The sequence below is a fragment of the Parasteatoda tepidariorum genome, chromosome 9 (assembly GCF_043381705.1).
Source record: "Parasteatoda tepidariorum isolate YZ-2023 chromosome 9, CAS_Ptep_4.0, whole genome shotgun sequence".
In the NCBI taxonomy this organism is placed as follows: Eukaryota; Metazoa; Arthropoda; class Arachnida; order Araneae; family Theridiidae; genus Parasteatoda; species Parasteatoda tepidariorum.
Genome location: NC_092212.1, coordinates 54,737,711 through 54,763,840, shown reverse-complemented (window position 1 = coordinate 54,763,840; position 26,130 = coordinate 54,737,711). Strand labels below are relative to the sequence as shown.

Sequence of the window (26,130 nt, the reverse complement as noted above, 5' to 3'; positions counted from 1 at the left end):
TGGGTGGCTAAAATTTCTTGTATGTTTGATAAACCTCAAAATAAAAACTCTAAATATGAAAGCATCACCAGACAGGAAAAAACTTTAAACTAGTGAAACATATCTCTCAAAAGTTTGATTTTGAAAAATAACAAAATATATTTTTAGAGAGTGATTTTTGTATTCTTTAACATTCTAATGATCCTGACTTTGCAAATTCAGCTATAAAAAGCTCAAGTTTTGTAAAACAGTAAGTTTTTAGTTTATAGTTAACAGACACTATATTAATTTTACAAGAAATATTAATTTTTAACACATTTGAAAATAGTGGCTTTTTTTTGTTGTTGTAATGATTGCTTAAAAAGTAAGATGTTTTACTCACATTTAAGTGGCTTTTTAGTATAAATATTTGTTATAATATGTGCCTGGTCTGGAATCTCTTATTTCAAAACTGTTACAAACCACTAGAAATATAAAATTATGTTTGCTTTTTTGATTGTCCACTTTCTTTTAGCAACCAGTATTTTTGAAACAATATAAAGCTTAAATATAGCTTTTTACATAAAAAGCACAATCAGTGGTCACAGCTCATTGGGGAAGTCTGTATAAAAAAATTTTATTGAAATTTGGTGTAACGCTAAGGTTAAATTTTTTTGGCCCTAAATAAAATAATCATTGTAAGGAATTAGCTATTAAAATTAAAATGAATTAATTTTTAGTATATTTTTTATATTTTTATCTCTTCCAACATTTGAGAATTTTATGAAACATTCTTCCAGTGATTATGAATTAAAGCAGAATTTGTCAAAAATAGAATTTTTCTATATTTTTATAAGGGCTCGATCAGTTGTTTATTTGACCTTTTATATGAGTGGTAGACAAAATTTCTTTTATTCTAATTTATTAAAATATTAATACATCACCTTTTCTATCACCAGAAAAAATATTTTCTGAAACTAGACATTCTGTGGTAGTGAACAAAATGGTAGGTATGTTCCTTTAAATTTCATCTTTTCAAATCTGTAAATTTTAAAATAATTTGATTCCTTTTTATTTTTTAGTAAAGTTGAAGTTAAAGATAGTGTAATAGATTGGGTTGATGAGCATAAAGTTGTTGATTCCTTCACACTAAATGAGCCACTGCATAAAATAGACTATTCATCTATTACATCTCTCTGTAAAAGGTAAGATATTTATTCCTAATTAATTTTGATTGCTTTATTTGTTTAAAATTATTTAGAAAGTAAATGTTTAGTAATAATAATGAAAATACTTCTTAGTATTATTAATTTATTCTTAAAATCCTTTTTAGGATGTGTATACTATTAAAATAAGTTAAATATTATTGAAGATTTATTTTTAGCTAACCAAGAACTGATGCTTAGTTTTAGCAAATAAGTTTATGTTGTGTATGGACATGAAATCGTTAATCTTTAGTTTTTTCTTTAAAAGAAAAGGCATTAACAATTCGATCCATAATTGTTAATGTTTTCAAATTCTGGGTTAGTTAAACAAATTTGTAAATTTTTTTATACAAAGCACACTCTTAAAATAAAACACTACATACACATGAAAATCACATTTTTCAGAATGTAATTGAATTGTTATTTCCTCTTTATTTAGTGGTGGCTAATATCTGTAAATTAATAAATAAAAAAATAAATATCATGAAGGTAAAAGAATATTTTTAAAGTTTTTATGAGGTATTTTAAAACATAATTGACTATTTTTTTCAATATCTAATGTTTTGTATGAAATATCAATTTTTTCTTCTATATTTTTCACGTTTTCTTTGGCATTCTTTTGTTTTTGTAGCCATTGTTGTTAAAAATACAAAACTGAATAAGTTTGATATTTAATTAAGACATAGTTTATCAGTAAAACTGAAATCTTTGAATATGTTTTTTTTTAAAAATTGACAATTGAAAAAGGACATAATTGGAAAACATGTAATTAGCTCTTTTTCATGCAAAGCAAACTTTTATAACTTCTTATGACCACTGATTAAAATGAATTTTGCGCTCAATTAATATTATTAAATATTTATTTTTTGAAATATTGACAGTTTTTAAGTAATTTTTCAAAATAATTTTCATTATAATCTTGCCCATTAGCTTAGCTATTATTTAAATAATTGAATGTCCAGACAAAATAAAAATCTTTCAAAATTTAAAAAAAAAAATAATAATTTAAAGTTTTAAAAACTCATTTTTTGTTTGTTTTGCAATCTGAAAATTTAAAAACGAATGTTGAACTTTCATCTGCTTATCCTGAACAGCATATTAAAAAATTTAGAATTTCCATTTCTGGTAAACAATGTTGTTTACCAGATAGTGTTGTTTGTATTGTTATAAACAATATGTATTTTTCTTTAATACTGTGAAGTTTAAATAATTATTTTTCTCTGATATTTAATATTTTTTTCTCTGTATTGTCATTTCAATACAACATGCAACTGCCGCAACACTATTACTTCTTCAAACATCTTTTTGTTACAAAAATCTATTCACATTTTGCATACTTGCCACCATTGTTTTTAATTATTCAGTTGTAATTTAATTTGCTTGAATTTCTATATAAGTAATTTGTTGCTTATGAATTTCTTCTAGCAATTTAATTTTGGCAACAAACAATAGATATTGTGTATGAATGAATCAATCTTATTATATTAATAGTGTTATTATATGCCTCCAGAGGGATTTTTTGAGCTTCAAAATAATATATCTAAAAATTTTAAAGAAAATGTTTTCTCAAATTTTTGAAAACATTTTCATTAACTATGTTTTTTTTATGTAATTTTTTTAAAATCATAAAATGGTACTTAAATGTGTAATTATTTATTTGAAATATTTAAATTCATGTGCGAGTTGCAAACATCAAATATGTTGTTCAGTTCTGATTAAAATATACAAAAAATTGAAAGCTGTTTCTACCATCAAAAATAACTATCACTTTATATTTATTTCTAAAAAAAACGAAATTTATTGGGAAAAAAAAGCAATTAGAATTATACTTCATGATTTAAAGAAGAAATGAAATATTTCAATTGCATTTGTAGTTTATAAAAAATTCTTTAGGATTTTCTTATTTCGTTTTGTGAAATTTATATTATTTAAAGTAAAGAAGATTATAATTTTATCCATTACACTAATTTATACCTACTAATTTTTCCTATTTTTAAGTTGCTCGTCATTGAACTGTGATAAAATATTGGCATTTCTCCTTTCAAAACTTGAAGAAAAAGAGGAACTTGTTCAGTTAGTAAGTTATTAAATAAAAATTTTATTTGATTTAAAAAATAATAACTTTTTCACTTTAAAATTAATCAAAGAATAAGACTTTTTTTGTTTGTTTATTTTTAAAATTGTGATAGAATAATAAAAAATATATAAAAGTTTTTATCGAAAGGGGAACGAAACCTCTTTTTCTTAGTTTCTCATGTAAGAAATTTTCAAATGAGTGTCATTACAAATGTTTACTAGGAAATACTTCAAAAATTGTTTTCTAAGAAATTTCACAACCATAAAGTCAAATGCTTGAAAAGTCAAGGGTCTTTCATCTATTTGAATGTTTTGTTCCTTTTCAAAATTGCTTGTATACAGTCAGTTGACAGATTAAGTTATAGATTATTTACCTATTACTAAATGTAAAAACTTCTGGCCTCTTTCTTACACTTGCTAACATTACAATAACATTCTCGACTATTAACTGAACTCTCAACGGTCATTTGGGCAGCTGAAGTCTTTTGTCCTATCTTTTACTAAAAAATTGGAAAAGTAATGCCGGTTCATGGTATTTTGTAAGTTTATAATAAGAATGCTAGTGAGGAACATATCCTTATTTTAATAATCTTTTTCTCAAACTTCAACCATATCTATATCAAAACTATTTTATTATCCTCCATTTTAAATTTCTTTAATGCTATGAATTCTTTTATTTTGAATATAGATCAGTGGGCAGAAACCTATGACTTGTGGGTTACCTAGTCACCCACTGGGAAAATTTCAGTTTAGATTTTGTTGTTATATTAATATGTAAATATTTTCTTAGTTATTCTAAGATAATACGTAATCTAACATAGAAGTGATGACCCACTAGGAAAAATTTTTGTGGGGAAAAAACAACCCTCTTAAAAAGGCATTGTCAACCACTGATCTAGAGTATTATATTTCACATTTAAACTTATCAATCAAGAATTTTTATATCTGTATCTTGAATTTTATTTATAAGGGATACTATTTTAGATCGGTATGAGAAAAGATAAAAATGCCCTATTTCAATTTTCTTTTTAGTTTTAAATTATAACTCTTAAGTGAAAATTTTATTATCTTTATTTTAAAATTCCTATGAGAGTTTATTCTTGTGTAGTTTTCTAGTTCCATTCTTTTTGTATTTTATTTAAAAATTTCAATAGTTCCTTTGTATGTGTTGCATTTGGCTATATCACTGTTTAAAAAAATAAAAAAAAACATGATTATTTAACATTTTCTGCTTTTTAAAATTTCATAAAACATTGAGGAGTTCTTGCTTTTTATAAAAATTTACTACAGCTTAAAGTGAAATGAATAATGAAGATTTGTTTGAATTATGACAACTAAATGATTAGTCATTAACCTTTGTTTTGAGTAGTTGTGGGAATTGAGTTCCTTTGCTCATTTTTTTTCAGCTTGAAACCAATCCAAAATCAATTAATTTTGTATTCAATTGATAAGACTGGAAACAAGTTTGTTTGTTTTTTTGGTTCCTGTTGCATGAGAATTTTTATTGGATCTTGGATATTTTCACATTGTTTATTTCAAATCTGCAATCAGTTTTCTTCTGATGCTAAGTTTTTTTTAACGACATTTTTAGTTTATTTATTATGAAAATGTACAAGTTTAAAAACCTGTGTGTAATAGGGAGTTGCGTAAATGTTGTGACAAACTTCTAGCGGAGTTGGGACACGTCATCAGGATTAAAATTGCATATGAACCCATGCCCGTAAATGTTGTCATATACCGCTAGGGGCGCTTTCTCTATTATGAACTATTTCTTTATGTGCTTCGCAACAGGTAATAATAGGGAAGCATCCCTAGTTAGTTATGACGACATTTGTGGGCATGGGTTCCAATGCAAATTTAATCCTTATTATGTGCCCTAACACCATAGAAGTTTGTCACAAAATTTATGTGACTCCTTATTATGCATGACCTTTTTCAACTTGAACATTTTACGAAAATAGATTGAAAATGTCATTCTAAAAAAGTCTATAATTTTTAAAAGCAAAACAAATTATAGATTTAAAATCCCCATACCTAAATAAAGTTGGATTAAGTATTTGTAAAAAAGCAACAAAAAGTTTGTTCCCTAGCGTAATTTTTGTCTTTGATTTTTTTATTGTTACATACAAACAAATTCACTCAAATTGGAATATAGGGAAAATCCTTCCCATCTTGCTGTATTTGTGGCCAGATATTTTGTCTCTCACCATGTCTTTCCTATTGTTTTAAATTTATTTACAATTATCTTGCGCCAAATATTTTTAGGACTTCCTCATTTTCTATTTCCTGTGTAGAAATAAACTATAAAAGATTTGAATTGAGGAAACTGAAGTTTGTTTTTTAAAGCAATTAGGAGTTATTGTATTTACTTAAGTTTTGTTTGTGTTTTGTAAAATGTTCTAAAGTTCATTCAAGAAGTAATTTTGATATTAAACACAAGTTTTTATTTAAAAATCATGTTCTTTTTATTGATTCATAAACTATAATATGAGGTTTGTTATCTATAAAATAGCATATCAGATGAATGGCTTCTTCTGTTTTATTGGCTCTCTCATTGACTTCAATAGAAAATTAAAGCAGTCCATCTTGTTGTATGATTTAAACAGCTAATTCTGATCATTAAAATAGAAAACTATGCAATCAGGGAATGGCTCAATAAATAAAAAGCGTTTTTGTTTCTTGTAGCTACAATTTTAATAAACCGGATTTGTGAATTGTCCTGCTTTCCTTCTTTCTTTTCCTTTTTTTAAAAGTCTATTTTAAGACACGAATGATGCAAAATTAAAATCTTGCCTAAATTTCAGGACATTCTCTACTTTATATTTAAAATTAATAACTTTCTAGTTAGCACATTAAAAAAATAAAACTTCTATATGACTAACTTGGCTATTTATCATTTTCTAATGCATTTGAAATTTGATTTTTAAATACTTTTTAAAAGTAGTTATATAAATACAAGTATTCAATTTGTTCCTGCTTTCTAATTGATATGAACACTACATTTTGTTTCCAAATTTAAATATTTTTTGGTAGATAGTTTTTTTTTTACATAGTTATTAATTATTATTAAGTCTATTTTATAAGAATAATCAATAAAACAACTTTTTTTAGAGAGCCCTTATTTTTGTGGAATATTTAATATTTCACGATATTGTATCACTTGAATCCCTAATGAAGATTTTGGTTTCTCCTCTGAATAATTTTATTGAGAAAGCTGAAGAGGCACCAAATTCAGTTAAAATTAAAGCTAAAAAGGTTAGTAAAGTTTTGTTTGTTTTATGAAAGTAACTATTTAATGAAATAAAAACTTAGAAATTATTATTATTTTTAAAATTACACTTAATGTTGTCTTGAGGAAAAAAAAAAAACGATTTTCATGATATAGTTTTGTTTGCATCTTATGATAATAACATGTCTAATTTATCCTTTATTTTTATGATTTTTATTGTGCCAAGCAGCCAGCAATTGCACGGCCATATTTTCATAGCCCGGTATGTACCCGCACCTGGCAAAACATTTTACAGCCCAGTACTAGGCACAGGGACATGGTTTTTAGCCGCAAGAACCGGCACCGGGTACCCATCTAATTTTGCTGGGTATCCAGTGCCATGTCACACTCATTTATGTTTGACACAACTATATTCAGAATTCAAGTCGTCTTAAATTATTCATATATATAGTGCAGTTTTTGAAATTCAATAATTCCATCAGTTTCTTGATGGAAAAGCTGTACTAAGGTAGACCTAGTTGCACATTAATTACTATTGTTGCTATCGGGCGATTAAAAACTAAATCCTGATAGTTTAAAATAGTTTTCTTTGAATATAATGCCATTTCAAAATATCCCATGTTTAAAATAATTTATACTAATAAATGCTTAGTTTAATAATAAAGCTCACTATTACCAGATGTTTTAATTTCATTGCAAAGTTTTACTTTAAACATTCTACATTCGAACAGTTAATCTAAATTACTTTTAGACCGACAGACTTAGAGGTTGGGCAGCTCCGAGGAGCTAGGCACATCAACTAGAGATCTATTGTATCCAAACCCTAGATCATGACTAGCAGAAAAGCTTAGTAGCTGAAACAAAGTTTTGCAAACACCTGACAGGAGTATTTTGTAATTCCCAGGCCTTAATACAATGTTGCCCTAAATTCTCAAATCTTTGAGCAGAATAGACCTCACAATCACAAAGTATATGTTGTGAAGTCTTCTCCTCAAGATGATATCTTCGACTAAAAGGATCAGATGCAATACCCTTAATGTATAGGTGTCTCCTGACGGTGCAGTATCCAGTGAGAAGACCAATAATCTTTCTCAAGCTGTTCCTGTTAAGCTTAAGAAGCTCTTTTTGACGCACACCAGAGCAGTCATGATTTAACTCATTAGCTTGTCTCAAACCATGTGAGTTGAGCCATTTCTCATGGGCAATCTTGGCATGGATCTTGAAAATAGATGCCCTGAAGGATGTGGGAGAAATTCCTAAAGCTGGTTCAGGGTCTCAGAAAATCACACTGGAGCCAGCCCGTGCAAATTTATCTGCCATCTTATTACAAGGGATACCCGTATGTCCTGGCACCCAGTGTAGGATTACCTTGTTATGAGTGGAAGGGTCACAGAGGACTGAGAAGCACTCCCACTCAAGAGAAAAGGTGTATTTGCACCTTGTTAGTGATAGTAGAGCAGCCTGACTGTCAGAGCAGTATATTTAGATAACTCTTGTCTAAGTACATCCTGCAACAGAAGATGATAGCATAGAGCTCAGCCTGGAAAACAGTGGCAGAACTAGCAAGAAGGAAGTGATGTATGGTACCATCATTGGAGCAGTAAATACCTGCCCCTGATTCAAGACCAAGCCTTGATCAAAGAAAACTCCGAGAAACTTGACTTTCTCAGTAAGTTCTAACATATGATCAAGGTAATTTCAGAACAGGAAGACCAGAAGAGTTAACAGATGCGCCAGATTCTGATCACCGGTTAGCAACTTCTAGAAGTGCACCATTCGCAATTTCAGATACTGTTTTGTCATATTCGACTCTGAGAGCAATAACACAGTCATCAGCATACCCAACATAGGGAATTCCATGATTCGCTAATCGAACAAATAATGAGTTCATAACCATACATCATAGGATGGGGGACAAAACCCCAGTCTGAGGTAGCATTAACTTTCATGTTAATGCCCAGTAAATAGGAACAAACATACCTGGAGGACATCAAATTAGCTATCCACCTGGTGATAATCAAATTGGTACCCCTGGTCTTAAGTGCATTGGTGATGGTCTCAACCGGGATTTTGTCAAATGCACCTTCAATATCAATAAATACCACCAGAGCAATCTCTTTATCTGAGAGAATTTTCTCAAGAATGAAGGAGAGCTCCTGTAAATCTGAGTCAGTTCCCCAGTCATTCTCACTACAAATAGTAGAGGAATTACTGTAAAGAGTATCATTCTTTACAGGATAAGACCCAAGAAACTGCACTCCAAGCAATTCGCCAAGAGCCTCTACCCCAGACTCGCTATACTTTCCGTTTGTAAGCCAGATAACGTTAAGGTTGCAATGGCAGAAATTGTGTTAACATCGCAGAAAGTCTGCCAAGAGCGACGTTTAGCCACTCTAATAGCCTTGTTATAAGCAGTGAGAGTGTTACAATAGAACTGCAATTCACCAGATTTCTTTGCCCTGTTAAAACGCTTCCTACATTTTTATGAAATTTACTAAGCACAGAAGACCGCCTAGGAACTCGCCTTGGGTAGCTAGAGGACGTAACATTACCTGATACATGATATGATTTGAGTATGAGCTGTTGCACTTGTTCAACAGTCCTCTCCACATCATCTACATTATTGTGACCCAGAGAGGTTCCCCATCTTCCTCATCAGCTCTTTTCTAAAGAACCCCAATCAGCTGTTCTGAGGTTCCTCCTCATGGCCTTCACTCCATTGAGACCTTTAATAGAAAAAGTAATTAATTGGTGATCTAAAGCAGTGACTGCATCAGCTACCTTCTAATCAGCAATATAATCTACTGAAATAAAATTACGTAAAGTAAGGTCAATGACTTCCCTTCTGTTATGCATAACAAAGGTAGGTTCATAGTTTTATTAAGGGCAAATAAGTTTAAAAATAAAATGTGGTCCATTAACACATCCCCTGTAGGTTGCAATCACTACTACCCCATACTGTTAAATTATTTTTAGAAACTTTATTTGAAATTTATTTTATTGAAATCTAAAAGTCAGACATATGTTTTTATTTATGTAAGCATAGAATTAATTTTTTTGAAGTATGTGTTGTAAAATATTTGTTTGACAGGAAATTATATGATTTTTATCTTTTTAATAAATGTTATACTGTAAGGCCTGGTAATGAATCAAAATTTTAGCTTTTCACTTATATTGCACTGTGCTAATTATACTTATGCATACATACTTAGCTGATAATAAGAGTAGAAAACTATAAATGGATATAAAGGATTAAAAAAATATTTTCAGATCTTAATTTTTAACTAATTGGAATTTTTTGTGTATTGCTTTTACTTTTATTTCCAACATACTGTGGATGGGTTTTCTTTAAGTACATTATCTACTTTTTTTTTACAGGTGTGTTTGATCATTAAGAACCTCATCAAATCTTCACCTCATTCTTTTCCGTTTGCATCAACACAAACACCAATCAAATGCAATACATGATGTCTATGTGAAGATCATATGAAGTCATTGATAAAAGAATCAAACTCAAATTTATGTCTATTTAATTTATTTGTTGATGATTTATGTATACAAAAATGAATGTCTGTGTGTGTGTGTCTCTTTTATAGACTCCTTAACCATCTGACCGAAAATATTGAAATTTGGCATGAGGATAGTTCGAAGCACAACGAGCCGTTTGAGCGGGCTGAGCGACAAAGTGGAATTTTCTGATTGGTTTTTTGCCAATTTTTTAAATTTAACTATAGACAATTAAATTTTTCTAATATTTTAAAGATAATATCCGTGATATTTGCTCCGCCCTATAAATGGGCGCGACGAATGTGTGTGACAGAAAATGAATTCTTGGCCATAGATAGCGCCACTGGAAGAATCGCACCCCTCTTCCTAAACAGGCATACGAGAAAGAGAGTGATATTTGTCAGCTTATAGCTCTATTTGTTCAAACAAAGTTTATTGCTGGTATTTTAATATTTAATTATTTTTTTTTAGCTACGTCAGATTAATTCAAAGGACAACATAAACGTGATGGCAATTGGGGACTATGTCACAAATTCATAGTTCTGATGTCATCCGATGCCGTTGTATAAAAGTAAATATTTTAAAATTAATGGTAACTGAAGTGAAAAAAAATTAGCTGTGTATTCAGAGACAAAATTCATCTAATTCGCTTAAGAGAAAAGTAACAAAAAACGCAATGCATTGACGCCACAGATTCCTTATTAATTAAAGTATTATATGTATATTGAAATATAAAAAAAAAAGCTATGTCTTGAAAGAAAAAATTAATGAAGTTAAGGTACTTATTTGTTTAAAGGAACTGTGAGGAATTGTCATCCTATATTTGACGACAATGATGCTTAATTAATGTTAATATGTATTAATTGAAAAAAAAATAACCTACCTACTAAAACGTTTATGGGGGGAAAATGCTTATTTGTTTTGATGATATTATTATTGAGACCAATGCTTAATAATTATAGGTAATATGTATTAATTGAAATAAAAAAAATAAGCTACGGGAAGAAAGAAAGAAAATTAATGAAGAAAAGGTTAATGGGAAATTCGTCCTGTAGAAAATTGCCATATGCAGATGAAGCTTAATTAATTTTGGTAATACATACTATTGGTGTTATGACAATTGGTGAAGTTTTAATAAGAATTTACTATGTATTTCAGAAAATATTTTACCAGTGGTAGCAAATGTAGTGTGTTAATATTTAAATGAATTAGAATTAACAGAACTTTTTTTCCACCACTACTTCTAGATATTTTAAACAGTAAATTAAAAATCAGATAGAGAAATGGTCCTGTTCCAAAGTTCTTATCAAGGTCTCGTATAAGAATTCTGTTTGTTTTTAAAATTTAGGCTTTACTTTTTTGCTACCACTGATAAATGTATTTTGCACAAAACTTGAATATTGAAAGGTTATGCAATAAATACTAAATATACTAATATAATTATAATGATATATTAAGGATTATTAAAACTGCACCAATAACTCATCAGTTTTAATATCGATACTGTCAAAATAAGTCTTTAACAACCCCTTGTAGGTGATATTCATCAGGAAAAATTACTTGAAAGTGGTAAATTTTGACTATTGTCAGCTGTAATTAAAATTCTATCATTTCAATCAGAAAATTACAAACCCTATTTTTTATAGTTTTTTTTTTGTGTGTCAAATATAGATTTATTTATGTATGTTTTTTAAAAATTATACAAGGTGTATGTATATTAGCCATTTGTTTAAAATGATGTATAAGAGAATTAGTTGAATTTCTTCACTATTCAATTAATTTCTTGTCCCAAAATTAATTTGAGAAAAAAATTGCAAAATGGAGAATGATGGAATTAAGCCTAAACTATGAAATAGAATTTTTAAAAGTGTTCTGACATTGTTTCACTATTCATTGAATGTAAAAATCGAATTACGCTTTTTTTAAAGGAAGAATGCCTTATTCATTTGGTTCTATTTTAACTAATATAGCCATAATCTTTTTATTTTTTTTCTTTATCAAAGTTTGTAAAGATTTAAAGGTGTTGTTTAAAAGGTTCCATTTATCATTTGCATTTCAAATTATATCATTCCTATTTATTATGTTTTTGTTATCTACTGTTCTCCTATCACAAGAACTGTTTCAGGCATCAGACTCTTGTGCTGGCAATTATGAGGATAAGAGTCTTTGAATAAGTGTATCGAGTTTTAATTTCATGTAGACTGAACGAGTCTGGTCATTTCTTAATTTTCTGCATACTAAAAATTATTATATTCTAGTTTCTACAGTAACAAACAACCTCATACTTTCAGCTAGTAGTTCTCATGCAAGCAGAACAGTAATTTTTCTGTTGTATCAAATATTTTAATTCTGTTGCAATTTGTAACAAACTTCTCAATTACATTATTATAAAGGACTGTTATGAGTAGTTGTTAAAATGTTTTATTTTAAAGACTTATTACGTCACTCGAATAAAGTTATGTCATGTTTACTTCATTTCTTCTGAAAGATTTTTGTTTTATGACTACAATAACTTTTTTGAACTAAAATTGAACAAATCAAATGTTGCTAATAAAGATTTTTATAATTGTTTTAATATTTTGTAAGCTTTCTTTGGAATTTTTCATTAAGATTGCTAGAATAAGTAGTTTAAAGTAGGATGCTCAAGTAAATAAAATAATAATAATAATATTTCCTTTTTATCTAAAAGTAGATTTATCGAATAAAAATAAAGATGGTAGGAAAGTAATGGTATTTTTTATCACATCATATAATACTAAGGCTTATAAATTAACTAAATTATACAGAGGTAAAATAAATATATAATTATACAAAGGTAAAATAAATTAACCGTAATGTCCATGGAATAAAAGTAAAATATTTTACTAAGCAAAGTAAATGCAAATTAAATATTTTAATCCTAGAAATTTTTTGATTGTCTTTAACTATTTTAGATATACTTATTTGTAGTATTGTATTGAAAATACCGAGATTTTCAAGAAACTATGTGGAAATTAGTAGCAACAACAGCCAAAAAATCGATCATACAATAGATTGACGAAGAAATCGGCACAAATAAAGCAAATTTTAAAAGCGATTAGTAAAGTGTGTGTTTCGAAACTCGCAAGTCGTAATAATAATAATTTGCAATGACATCGGCACAAAGCGCTCTTTTTTAATGCGCAATTCGAGTAACGCAATAATACATATTAAAAATATCGGGATTTTCAAAATTGTGTAGAAATGCAGAACAATATCTGCCGAAAAAAACAGCTTGTATTTACGGTAAAATAGGCTCATATAAAGCACAGCAAAAGTGATTATTAAAATACGTGATTCGAAACTACGAGTCGTAATGATATGGTATAAAAATATCGAGAAATTAAAAACTTTATGAAAATCTGATAATATAGCTGCCGAAATCACAATCGAAAAGTCACTTGGATTAAATGGGCACAAATCAATCGCTTAAAAAAACTTTGTTTCGAAATATGTGCATAGAAATAATATAATTAAAATTTTTAATACTATGCTGAAATCCGTAGCGATAATTGCCGAAAAAGTGATAAATTTTTTTTAGAAGAAACTAGACAGATTTACGGAGGAATCTGCGCTATTTCAGCGCGTTTGAAAGTGATAACTCGGATGCGTAATTCAAAATTTCTGACTTTTTTTTTAAAATTATAATAAAAAAAATTACAATTTTTTCATTATATTCTGGTGCTACCGTGGTACACTTAACAGGATTATTCACTGATTAATTAATGAATTTATGTTTTGTCAAACTATAGTCAGTTTTTCTATCCTAAGTTTATCAAGTTTATATCCATAATTTTATTTTCATGTGGTAGTATAATCTTATTTAATTTAAGTTTTGTTACCAACGTTCTATTATTTCGAAGTAATTTTAACATTTTTCAAATGCTATATTTCTTCACCTGTTGGTGAATGAATGATATATCAAAAAGTCCACCACAAAGACAAATTTCTTCCAATACTTGATCCAGAAGTTCCCTTTTCTTCTGGATTGGTTTCAAAATTATAATGCTACTGAGTTAAACATTGGTAGTCATTAACTCGAAATTTGATCGGCTGTTTAATGACGGCTATATTATAATATATATTTATATATAAAAACAACAACCCACAAATTGCAGCAAAACGTCTAAAATAAAACCTAAAATGCAGTTAAAAACAAGGAAAGAGCACTTGTCGCTTAACAACGATCGTGCCATCTGTATATGCTTGATTTAAATGTTGTTACATATGGCTTTATTGGAAATATTAATCCATAATTACGGCTGAAAATGTGGAAGCAATGAAAAACCTAGAGATCAATAGGCTAATTTTATGACACATTTTGCATTTAGTTCAATAAACTACAAACTTTTAAATTTATCGTTTGTGACTATTTTTTTTAAATAAAAAAGAAAAAGCTTGATAAAATTTAGTGCCTTATAAGGCCTGACAGCCAAATAAATGTTACAAATTATTTCTTTTTGTGTTTTTCCTTACGGATTGTCTATTAGAATTACAAGTTAATAAAAATTGAAATAAATAATATGCCAAATTTACTAATATATTGTAGTTCACTTATGTTATAAATAATAGAAAAACGTTTCATAATTAAACAACTGGTAAATTTGGCGTAAAGTAATAATCTGGGGACCCGTGACAGTTATGTGCCTAGGGCCAACGTATCACTAAATTAGGCCTTGGTAAAAAGTTGGACATTACTGCTGTGAGCGCATCTATATTCGGTTGAGCAGATACAAGTATCGTCTTGAGTTGATGCAAGTATCATTCTTTCGTTTCAGTAAGAACGTCGCATTAGTTCATGGGTGGAATTTTGAATCTAAACAGAGCTCGAAATGCTTGTTTAAGAAAATGGACACTCAAATTTTGTGTGAAAAAAAAAGATATAGACAGTTAAGAAAATGGACATAATAATGGTTCCTTTTTTGAAACGGAACTTTGAAAAGTTTCTTTTATGTGTATTGTTATCTTTTTTTTTTTTATTGAATACAAATGAATTCGTATTGTGGTATTGTTCATTTACCTAAATCACCTGGGGCATTTTTTTTTAAATCCATCCTTTTTTTTTAAAGTAGTTAAAAGTCAACAGTTGTTTTTGTAAGGTTGCTACGGGTCCCACAAATTCATAACAGTGGTAGTAAATTTATGTTGCAGGAATTTTAGAGTTTTAAAAGTAAGTATCGTTTAGAGTTCTGAATAATAAGAAGGCATTGTCTAAAAAGTTACATCTATAACAGGGGTTTCCAACTTACACTAGGCCGAGGGCTGAAATTAAAAACACCAATCAAATGGCGGGCCACAACTTTATCAAAATTTTATATAGGACTCTTTTATGTAAGAAAGAACATTAAATATTGCTGTCATATTTTTATCAAGGTTTTTTTAATATTAAAAAACAAAATAACAAGCATTACAAATAATGCTTGTTACGTATCATTTTAAATCTTCTCTTAATCAGAAACTTTGGGACAAGATTTTTTTTTTCTTTTAAATTTAATTCTGCGAAAAAAAAATTTTTTTCGACCTCTTAGGAATTATAGCAACAACAAAAAAATTCTCGAGCATCTGAAATTAATTTTTTTCTTTTTTTCCGCTCATGCGATATTCAATTCAAGGAATTGAGATAAAACATGATATTCATTCCCTCTTTTATGCGCTTTAAAATTTACAAATGTAAATAATTTCGTCCAAAATGAGTGGTTTCAAAAAGTTAAATCGGAGAATTTCTTCGAGAAAATTTCTGATACGTACATGCTAAATTATATTCACAAAATACAAAAAAAAAAAAATAAATAAATAAACAAATTAAAAAGAGCAACGTACACGATTATTTTTAAATTTGAATAAATATTTTCTTGGATGTAAAACCTGAGAAATAAATTTTTTTGCACCGTTGGTATGTTANTTCATTCCCTCTTTTATGCGCTTTAAAATTTACAAATGTAAATAATTTCGTCCAAAATGAGTGGTTTCAAAAAAGTTAAATCGGAGAATTTCTTCGAGAAAATTTCTGATACGTACATGCTAAATTATATTCACAAAATACAAAAAAAAATAAACAAATAAAAAAGAGCAACGTACACGACTATTTTTAAATTTGAATAAATATTTTCTTGGATGTAAAACCTGAGAAATAAATTTTTTTGCACCGTTGGTATGTTAAATTTCACAGAAATGAAAAAAGAAGTTTTTTTTTTAACGAGAAAAGTATTTTGAACCCTTATAGATTTTTTACGAAAATTGTCCGCACAAAAAAATGAAAACTAATATATTTTAGTTCGCGGGCCACGAAAAAAGGCTTCGAGAGCCGGATGCGGCCCGCGGGCAGCCAGTTGAAGTCCGGTACGGTGCACCGTAATGATTATGCTTAATGCTTAAATAAGCAAGCACGTAATTCCTCGTTTAATTGTTAAATTTGAGCTGAAACCTGAAAGGGGGTATCACATAATCTATTTGACTTTAAGATGATCAGAAAATAAACTACTAACAACAATTTGAAACAAACATTATAATACTAAAATTATTTCTCTACATTTGTATCAACTTCCTATCAGAGTGGATCTCAATAAAAATAATCTTTCTCTTCGTTTATCAGCCAATATAGTAACTGCTTTAACTAGTTGTGAATAATATTTTAGAAACTGAATTGCAACTGTGGTTATTAATGGGATACGGAAATAATATGTTCGTAAATTACAATTGGTACACCGAGAACGTTTACTCGCGATACTTAATTATCTGAAGCGAGACATCATTTCTACTTGCCTTCTATCGATTTCGGTTGAATCGATGCTCTTTGGATTCAGAGCTATTGGACATTAAAGTCGCCCTCCTTGTCGCCATATCAGGCGCCTCTGCCTCGACAATAAATGGCTTTAACCTGCTTCACAAAAGGAATTGTCGACGTTTCAATTGCTGTTGATACAGAATGGAGCATCTTAAATAAAATGATAAGTTACTGTGTCATAAGTGAATGATTGATTATAATACATAGAAGATATACATCAGGAAAAATAATTAACACTGCCTTAGCTTTTGACATTTTCTGTAGATAATTTGGAGAAACATATTTCTTTTTGCTACTTTTCTTGTATTTTATGAATTAAGCCATTTTGGTTCTAGAACCCAAAAACCATAACATGTCAGTTACTTTTGGTCTACGTTAAGACAGGGCTGGATTAACCACTAGGCCATGACCTGGGGCCCCCAATGATTAAGGGCCCCCTGATAATGTTTTTTTTGAAAATAAATTTAAAAAAATTAAGATAATGATTTTTCAAATTTTTTCAAGATGTTATGATTTTTTAGTTCTAATTGAATAAAATAAAGTAAATTTTAATTTATTATTTATTTTTATTTTAAATATGCTTTCTTAAGTAAAAAGATATATAAATACTTTTATATTTGAATAAATAAGAAATATACGAGAAAAATATTTAATTTAAGGTCCCCAAAAATTTGAATGGCCTGCGTTAATCCGGCCCTGCGTTAAGACAGTATAAAACAGCTTTTATGATTTTGCAAGAGGAAAATATCGTTGTGTAAACGTGGCTTATTGTTGATTCTCTACAAATTAAGAATATGCTGTTATTCATCGAATAAAACTAGTTTTCCAATATTATTCATTTCAAATCTCGTACTAACGTTCAAGCTCATCGTAAGAAATATTAAACAAATAAAATATTTTTAAAAAAATTTATACTTATGATTTTAATGTTACCATTATGTAACATATAGTAAGAATTAAGAATAATAATCTAATCCATATATATTTCTCTTTCATGGTGCTAAAGAAAGTCATTTTTTTCCGCTTTGGCAACAAAAATTTGAAATATCAAGCGTATGAGCTGTCATCGACATAAACAATGTCATAACCATGAACGTGCACGTTTACAAATATCTGACAACGAAATTTCTTCTTTTTTTTGTTGCCTGGACAACAAAAAGCTGAAACTAGCTAAGCTAGAAGTTATGAAAAATTTATAGCTTAAAAGCGAATAGTTAATATCAACAAAGTGTGCTATATTATGTTTTAATCATATTTATGCAGGTTCAGTAATAATCATATTATACATTCTAAGGCGTTGATATTATGAAAGACGAAACATTGAAATAATGTGTAGTCATACTTGTTATTTTTCAAAAGCACAATTATTGTTTTGTTTCTGCAAGTTTTTCGATTGCATTTTAAAAATTTTATTTCAATAAATTATTATAGACTAAAAATTTTAAATTTTTTAAGGAGAAATTAATTTTAAAGATTTTAATAATTGATTTAAATTTTTAAGATTTTACGCTGCGACAGATTTCAAATGGGATTAACTTAAGAGCAAACGAAGCGAGCATATAGCAATCTTCCAGAGTTCAGAAGAAACGGCGAGCAATGGGCAGAGCGTACAAGTACAATGTAATACGCAATCGTTTGTATAATATTATAATATGTCCTAAAACAGATTGTTTGTAGATTTAGTTAATATCGCTGACTAATTATTTCAACTATGCCAACTAACACGAACCCAAGTGAGTTCGCCTAGTTTTTAATTTTATAACAATACTCATATACACGGAAGAGCCATTACATTATGACCACCCTCCATCTATAACAATGGGCTCGCCCAGGTTTTCATGGTTTCTCGCCCAAGAACAACGTTTTCATGGGGCACATTAGGACCTATAATCCTCATAGAACAATCCTTGACGTCTGTAAGCTACTTGAACATAGCTGCAGACCAGGTTCACCCATTCATGGCAACAGTTTTTCCTGCGAGAGATAGTGTTTACCAACAGGATAATGCACCATGTCATAAGGAACGAATCGTCAAGGAACATTCCAGTGACTTTCAAGTCATGTCTTGGCCCCCAAATTCCCCTGACCTTAATTCAATAGAGCATTTGTGGTCCCACTTGGAAAACCAAATTCGTGCTGTCACGCTACCCCCTCGCAATGTGAGGGAATTGCAGGATCAGTTAGTGAGCGCTCGGTACCAGATACCTCAGACTACCTATCAGCCCCTTGTGGAATCAATGCCACGGCGAGTGCTAGCAGTTTTGAGGGCTAAAGGTGGTCCTGCATGTCATTAATAGGGTGGTCATAATGCAATGGCTCTTCGGTGTATATGAGATATATTTTCCAATTTTTCTTGAAGAATTAAAATACTTTAAATTTTGTACATGTTTATGCACGGCTTCGCACTGAGTAAGGAAGGTTCGTACATGAAGGTGAACCAGATAATCGCTATAATTGGCTAAAAAAAAGCAAAAAAATATTAAAATCCGAAGACGAATTAAACTCACGAACCATTAAACTAAAACCACATTAGTGGTTTAATATGTTAAAACATTAATCTATTAGAATTTTTAAAGAATTTCGTACACCACAACATATAAATAATTTGAACAAAATGAAATGTCAGACTGGCATCATGTTCTTGAATTCTAATGAAATTTTTAAAGAAAAAAATAAAATAACAAAAAAAATAAAATAACAGAATAATTTTATGTATAAGTTATTTCTTTGAACTATCAAACACACGTAGTCGCATCAGTCATCATTTCTGTTATTATCATGAATCTTCGAATGGAATAAAACGCATCCTAACGAAATAGTATTCATTTTTTTCTTTGTTAAAGGAAGTGATTTCGTTCTTATCAATAATGATGCAGGTGTTTTCCGAACGTTTGTTTGTGTCGTTTTCCTGCCGAAAAAGAAATTTATTTATTAACCGTGTTTGAGAGAATTCGGATTCTTAGAACGGTATGGACTAAACTTATAGAAATGGAAAACAATATTCATCTTAACAATGTGGGTTCTTCGGACTTATTTAATAACTCAACGGAAGAAATAATGCCCAGTAAAGAAGGTAAAGCTGATATATTACTACTTATTTAGAATTTCTGTGTTAAATTTGTTTATGAAAAATTTTAAACGTAAATAATGTTTAGCTTTAAAACTGGAACTTCTCATAATTTAAAAAGCCGAGACAAACGTTTTTATTCAAGCTTTAATTAGAAACTATTTTTTAATTTTGCATGATTAATTCGGTACTTATATAAAATATTTTATATGTATTTGATGCAATATATTTAATTTTTTATGATTAAATCAAAATCTTTATGATTTATCAAAATTAATTTAAAATTTATTTAAAAAAATAATTAATTATTTAAAAAATAGCTTTTATTACTAAACATTTTATATTCTCTTATAAATTACTTTAGGGATGAAAAAAACTTTCCTGCTGCATGAGATTTTTTTAACAAGATTATTTCTGATTTCAAATCTGCAATTTGTTTTTCTCTATAAACTACACTTTTAGTGCAATTTAATAGCATAGTCTGAACCAGGATTTTAAAAAGTAATTCGAGAGAATACTAAGCTTTTGTCCCCACTTTTCTGGTATGTAAGACGTGGTAGAAAGAAAGATAATAAATTTCAGTTTATGAAATTATGGTCATATGTTTTTTTTTTTTTTTTTTTTTTTTTTTTTTTTTTTTTTTTTTTTTTTTTTGGTTTTTGACGTTACTTTCAAAATAGCTGAACAATGGACCAGGGGGCGCATGGAGGCCCTACAATTCTACAATTTAAGAACACAATAAAGATTAAAATGAAAAGTTTTACAAACATACTTTTAATGTGAAATCGACGGGAATCGTACAATATCGTTCACACAATGTCGATTTTCGCCAATATTGACAATGTCGGTAAAAGTAGACTAAAGCTGTTACAATATCCCTGTGCTACTTGGGTTACCCAAGTAGCACAATTCACAAAACCGATATCGTAAAAACTTAGCTTTGAACATTGTACAATATCGTAGCGAAATACTGTACTCTATAAAAATGGACCCTTTTTATAACGTATATTCAATATTGCAAAACAATATTGTTCGATATTGTAAAAACGTAGGAGAACGTCGATCGATATCTCTCAGCATTTCGGATATCTTTCAATTTATATTTTAAATTTATTTTTTGGAATTATAACAATTTGACGCCATTTTTTGTCTTTAAAATGATTAATTTTAATTTAAGAACACAATAAAGATTAGAATGAAAAGTTTTACAAACATACTTTTAATGTGAAATCTACGGGAATCGTACAATATCGTACACACAATGTCGATTTTCGCCAATATTGACAATGCCGGTAGAAGTAGACTAAAGCTGTTACAATATCCCTGTGCTACTTGGGTTAGTCCATAGAAAGTCGTACTAACTCTAAAGAAATACACCCCAGTAAATAAAATGGAAATAATTTAATGTTCCTTGGGCGACAGATACCATTTGATTGACGAATCGCTACCGTTCGCTGCCTGGGAGTTGGAGACCACTGCTTTATTGTGACTGGACAGAATGGAGTAAAAAGAAAAATTAAATATTTTGCATTCTAGGTAAAGATGCATCGTTATAAGAATAAGCAGCCACTAGCCTGGTAGCTTTATGCTTTCTTACATGTTTTTAAATGTAAAATTTTCATTCAATCTTAACGGCATCACAATTAAAGGCTTTCTAATCCAAGCCAATCTGGAAAGAACAAACTTCAAACGTTTCTCCAAAAATTATGAGTGCTGAAATTTGACCCATTTCTGTCTATCGTCCTTCTTAAATAACGGCTCTTTTTCCAAAAAAAAGAAGAAGAAAAAGTAGTAGTGCAAGTATTTTATCATTAAGGATTATTTTGCAGAAACGATATATTTCTATCACTTTGCTAGTAATATAATTACTTATGTTCGGATCTAAAGTTAACATACAATGCAATAACCTACAATGCTATCGTTGAAAATGTATTAATAATTTAATAAATTAGAATTAAAATAATTTTATCCATCTCTGCACAAACATAATTCAAACCTTTATATCGAAGGCAAGATAGAGAATTTGTCCCGCTCTTAAGTTTAAAAAAAAGTTTCATAAAAATTCTATTTCTTTTAAAAGAATTTTCCTCTCTAAATCACTACAAGAAAAAAAAAAACATAATAATTCGCTGAAACCTCAAATGTTGTAGAGTATATATGGGTCATTCTCACGAAAACTGTCATTTTTCAGTTCATAAAATCCCAAAAAAGTAAAGTGAATAAAAAGCTCTGAAACTTTTTATATTAATAGAAATATGTAATGGCATTATAAAGAAAGTATATATCCTATAAATTATACTTAATATTTAAATTAATTAATTTTTTAAATAATTAATTTATAATTAATTAATTTATAATAATTAATAATTAATTAATTAATTTAATAAATAAATTAATTAATTTAATAAATTAATTTATTAATTTTTTAATTTATTTTTCAAATTAATTAATAAGTAAATTAATTATTTTCACTATTTAAAAAGTGAGGGAATGACACTAATAGTGAGGGAATGATATTTTATTTTAATACATGTTTTTATCTAAGTTACATCTACCTAAAGTTTGAAAATGATAACATACTAAGTATATCTAATATTTATTATAATTTAGTCTTATATATTTAATAGTTTTTACAGGTTTGGGAAATAAAATTGGCTGGCACGATTGAACAAAAAAAAATTTAATAATATACTCATCTTGAATCATTCCCTCACTTCAGCGTCATTCCCTCACTTTATACACTAGTGAGGGAATGACGAATTCAATAAAATTTAAAAATAACAGTTAGGCCTAATTAATTTCTGAAGTCAATCACATACAATTATATTCATACAAGAAAGCAACATATAATTATCCACTTTCTCGATGAAGTTGTATTTTATTTTACTCTAAAAAATGACATGAGGGAATGACAAATGTAAAAAATTTTACCTGGTTTGATTCATTCAAATTTATTCCACAGCAAAGCTTCTTTAAGTTGAAGATGGAAACATACTGCAATTTTGTTCTATGATGCCAGTTGTTAACTTCTGAAGTTTTTATTAAAATATTTTTATTCTAAGAAGATTGCAGGTGATAAGAACATTGTTGTGAGGGAATGACGCGAAACACTGGGGACAAAGTTTAAAATAGTGCTGTGTTAATATTTTTATCAGAAATTAAATTTAAAATTGATTTTCTGAATTCTATATTTCAGTATTCTGAAATAAAAAACACGAATTTGTAAAAAAAAAAATTTTATTTCAGAAACAATTTTTTTCTTTTTTTAAATCAGCAGTGGGGACAAGTGAGGGAATGACATATTGGTATATTTTAATTACCTAAAATAAATAAAAAATAAAAATTGATAATTTTATTTTTGCTCTTTTGTTAGCTTGCATTCTGAAGGACACTTTCCCTGAATTTTTTTTTTTCGTAAGCTGTAAAACAAACATAAAATATACTGGGGACATGAAAATGACTGTTTTTGTGAGAATGACCCATATAGATTCCTATTATCTTTAATGACTTGGTCATTTAAAAATGTATTATATTATCTACGCTTGCGTATCTCCCTTACGATGAAAGAGTAGATAGCTCTTCGGGCAAGGAACTCTGTAATTTGTCTTAAATCGGTAGTATCGGCACTATCTTTGGCTAGATATAAATGGATTAAATAAACTCTCAATTTTTAACACTAAAATTACAATTATTAATTATTTGTTTCTTTTTAATTTAAGCATGTTTGTAAAATCTCAACAGTTTAACCCTAACCTTTGACGCAGAATTTCCATTAAACATATTTTTCGAATTTTTTGCATTATTTTCCATTAATTAAGTTAAATAAGTAAAAAAATATTATATTTAGCATTTGAATAGTTTTTGGTTATGAAATACAGCATCAGATACCGGTGATTCTTTCTTCGTTAAAGGAAAAATTTTCAAACATGCCCCACTTCCTAACAATAATTTTTCAAATTTGCACTTATCTAGATATAAGAGAAATAGTAATTCATCATTTAAATTTCTTTTATTTACAAAATCAATTATTGATGAATTTTTGAGTATGAATGAAAAAAAATTCAAACTACTTTTTTTTTGCATTTTAAAACAAATATAATTCCAAGAATCTAATAAAATTTTTTAGTAACTATTTGATTGTTTTATATAATTAAAATATATATATGTATTTTTACTTGAAATTAGAACATCAGAAAAAAATATATAATACATACACCGGTGCCTCATCTACAAACGGTTAATGAATATTATTTCAAGAATCCAGTCATTAATCGATGAATTAGAATATTTATTCTTATCAGTTTATCGAACTACTACAGGCATGATGAAATTCTGATTCGATGACCCTCCGGGAGATGATATCGATTATCTCAAATCGATACACTAAAAGCACCAACTTTTGAGACTTTTTGCACCTGCAATTCTCCCACAAGGATTACTTGGAAAGGGAATAATGAAAGTTAGCAGTTTGTTCTGGATCCAACAGAAGAGTAACTTTAAGTCTGAAAAGACTTTTCTTGGTTATTTCCTTGTTTTTTGGAAGCGTTATCTTTTCTCCTAACTCAATTTTTACACTTCTTTTTTAACATAGCCGTCAATTCTTTTGAGTTTTCAGGAAGATTTTATTCTTTAAAGTGACAGCAAAACTTCAACTTTTACTTTTAATTCTTGAGTTTCAAAATTTATTTTAAAAGTATTTTACCTCGCAGCTGGAGAGGTACCAACATAGAGGTCGTAAAATTATTTTGTTTTATTGTTACACGTATACTAGCTTGTGACCTTATTACAAATTATAATATTGCTATTAATAAATAGCAGTAGAATCGTAAATTAGTGATATGAATATCTAAAAATAAATTTTGATTATTTAGCCAAGGTTTTAATTTTCAAGATTAATATTGAATTTTTATATAACTAAAATAACAGATCAATTTATAACCGATAATTGGTGGCTGTAAATATAATTAAGAGTTTCAAAAATCGTAACTGGTTAAAAAATGTCCCATCTCTCGGAACCCTTGTGACCCTTCCACGGAACCCTATGGTTCCGTGAAGCACCATTTGGGAACCACTGTACTAAAAACAATTAAATTTATTACATAGGTGTAGTAACTTCGGGTATGGGAGTGGAAACTAAATTTAAATATTTTTCAACACCCTTGGGAATGCTTAGCTACAATTTTTTACTTTTTTCCAGATCGTAACAAGTCTGTTATAATGAACGAAAGCTGTAAAAGTGGAAAATAACAACAATATATACTTACTGTAGGCACAAACCTGAGAATTCCCTCTCACATGCAATATTTAGAATTGATTAATTACGGCGGAGGTTGCGCGATTGCGCGAATTGGTAATATTTTCATCTTTAACCAAGTTTATAAACTAGGTAAAAGTTAATTATATTAGCTATAATTTCAATATTAAAAATATCCTAGCTGCTTCAAGATATTAAATTTAATATTGTATTCTAGAATGCATGAAATGAAGAATTATATTTAATTTCTTAGATTACTGTTCATGAAGGTTAAAATGTTTCTGATTACGAAGCCTTATTAACAGTTATTTCCCGGTTCTGTATATATTTTTGTACAGATCTTATAACTTTTAATATATCATAATAATATACCGTTATAATTTGATTTGATTTGATTGTTAAATCTGTAGCCTCTGAGGAACTTTTTTTTTTTTTAAATGTTTAAAAAAAAGTGGGGAGTACTATTAATTAATTGAAAGGCTTGAACATTTTTATATCAGACTGTTCCTCTGTATTGTTTTCAGATATGTACTTCTAGTATTTTCAATAGCTGACTACCAATAAACAGAACCAGACTAATGCCTACACACAAATAATGTTTCAAAAATCTTTCAACCGTAATATGGCTTACCACTACGTAAGTTGTAAAATGTTTATTTTTGAACCAATGGGAAAAGATTATTTTAAATATCACTTCAATTTTAAAATTCAAAATTAAGCTACATGCATCAAACTCTAATTATCTCTAATTCTTAATTTATAAACATTGCGAGATAAATTGAATTGATATTTTTTCTTCTGAATAATACTAATAGTATTATCGTATCATATTAGTACTATAGTTAGTAACTAGTGAGCTGAGCCCCCTGGTCGCTAACGCTCGCCAACCTCCGAAAATTGCTACGCAATCTTATATGGTTTGCTTCCCAAACCAAGCTCGCTTCGCTCGCTACTAACTTAGGTACATTGCAAATGCACAAAATTCTAAGAATTCAAAACAATCATTCAAATCCATATAACAACTTTTTTTTT

The 26,130-nt window shown here is 28.6% G+C and overlaps 2 protein-coding genes across 4 annotated transcripts in view; both read left to right on the top strand.

Moving 5' to 3' along the window:
* LOC107455561 (AP-4 complex accessory subunit Tepsin) overlaps positions 1–12,550 on the top strand; it is a 29,750-nt gene extending 17,200 nt beyond the window's left edge. Inside the window, exons 10-13 of one of the 2 annotated variants that reach the window (XM_016073177.3) lie at positions 1,041–1,163; positions 3,162–3,240; positions 6,351–6,494; positions 9,847–12,550. In XM_016073177.3, coding sequence (XP_015928663.1) covers positions 1,041–1,163; positions 3,162–3,240; positions 6,351–6,494; positions 9,847–9,936 — 436 coding nt within the window. In that variant the 3' untranslated portion in view covers positions 9,937–12,550. Of the gene's footprint in view, positions 1–1,040; positions 1,164–3,161; positions 3,241–5,751; positions 5,885–6,350; positions 6,495–9,846 lie in introns of those variants that run through there. The other variant, XM_071184821.1, reaches the window with a different exon arrangement.
* A 7,151-nt stretch (positions 12,551–19,701) lies between these two features.
* Positions 19,702–26,130, top strand: part of LOC107455557 (uncharacterized) — an 84,523-nt gene continuing 78,094 nt past the window's right edge. The window contains exon 1 of one of the 2 annotated variants that reach the window (XM_043040492.2): positions 19,702–19,850. In XM_043040492.2, coding sequence (XP_042896426.1) covers positions 19,766–19,850 — 85 coding nt within the window. In that variant the 5' untranslated portion in view covers positions 19,702–19,765. The remainder of the gene's footprint in view (positions 19,851–26,130) is intronic. The other variant, XM_043040491.2, reaches the window with a different exon arrangement.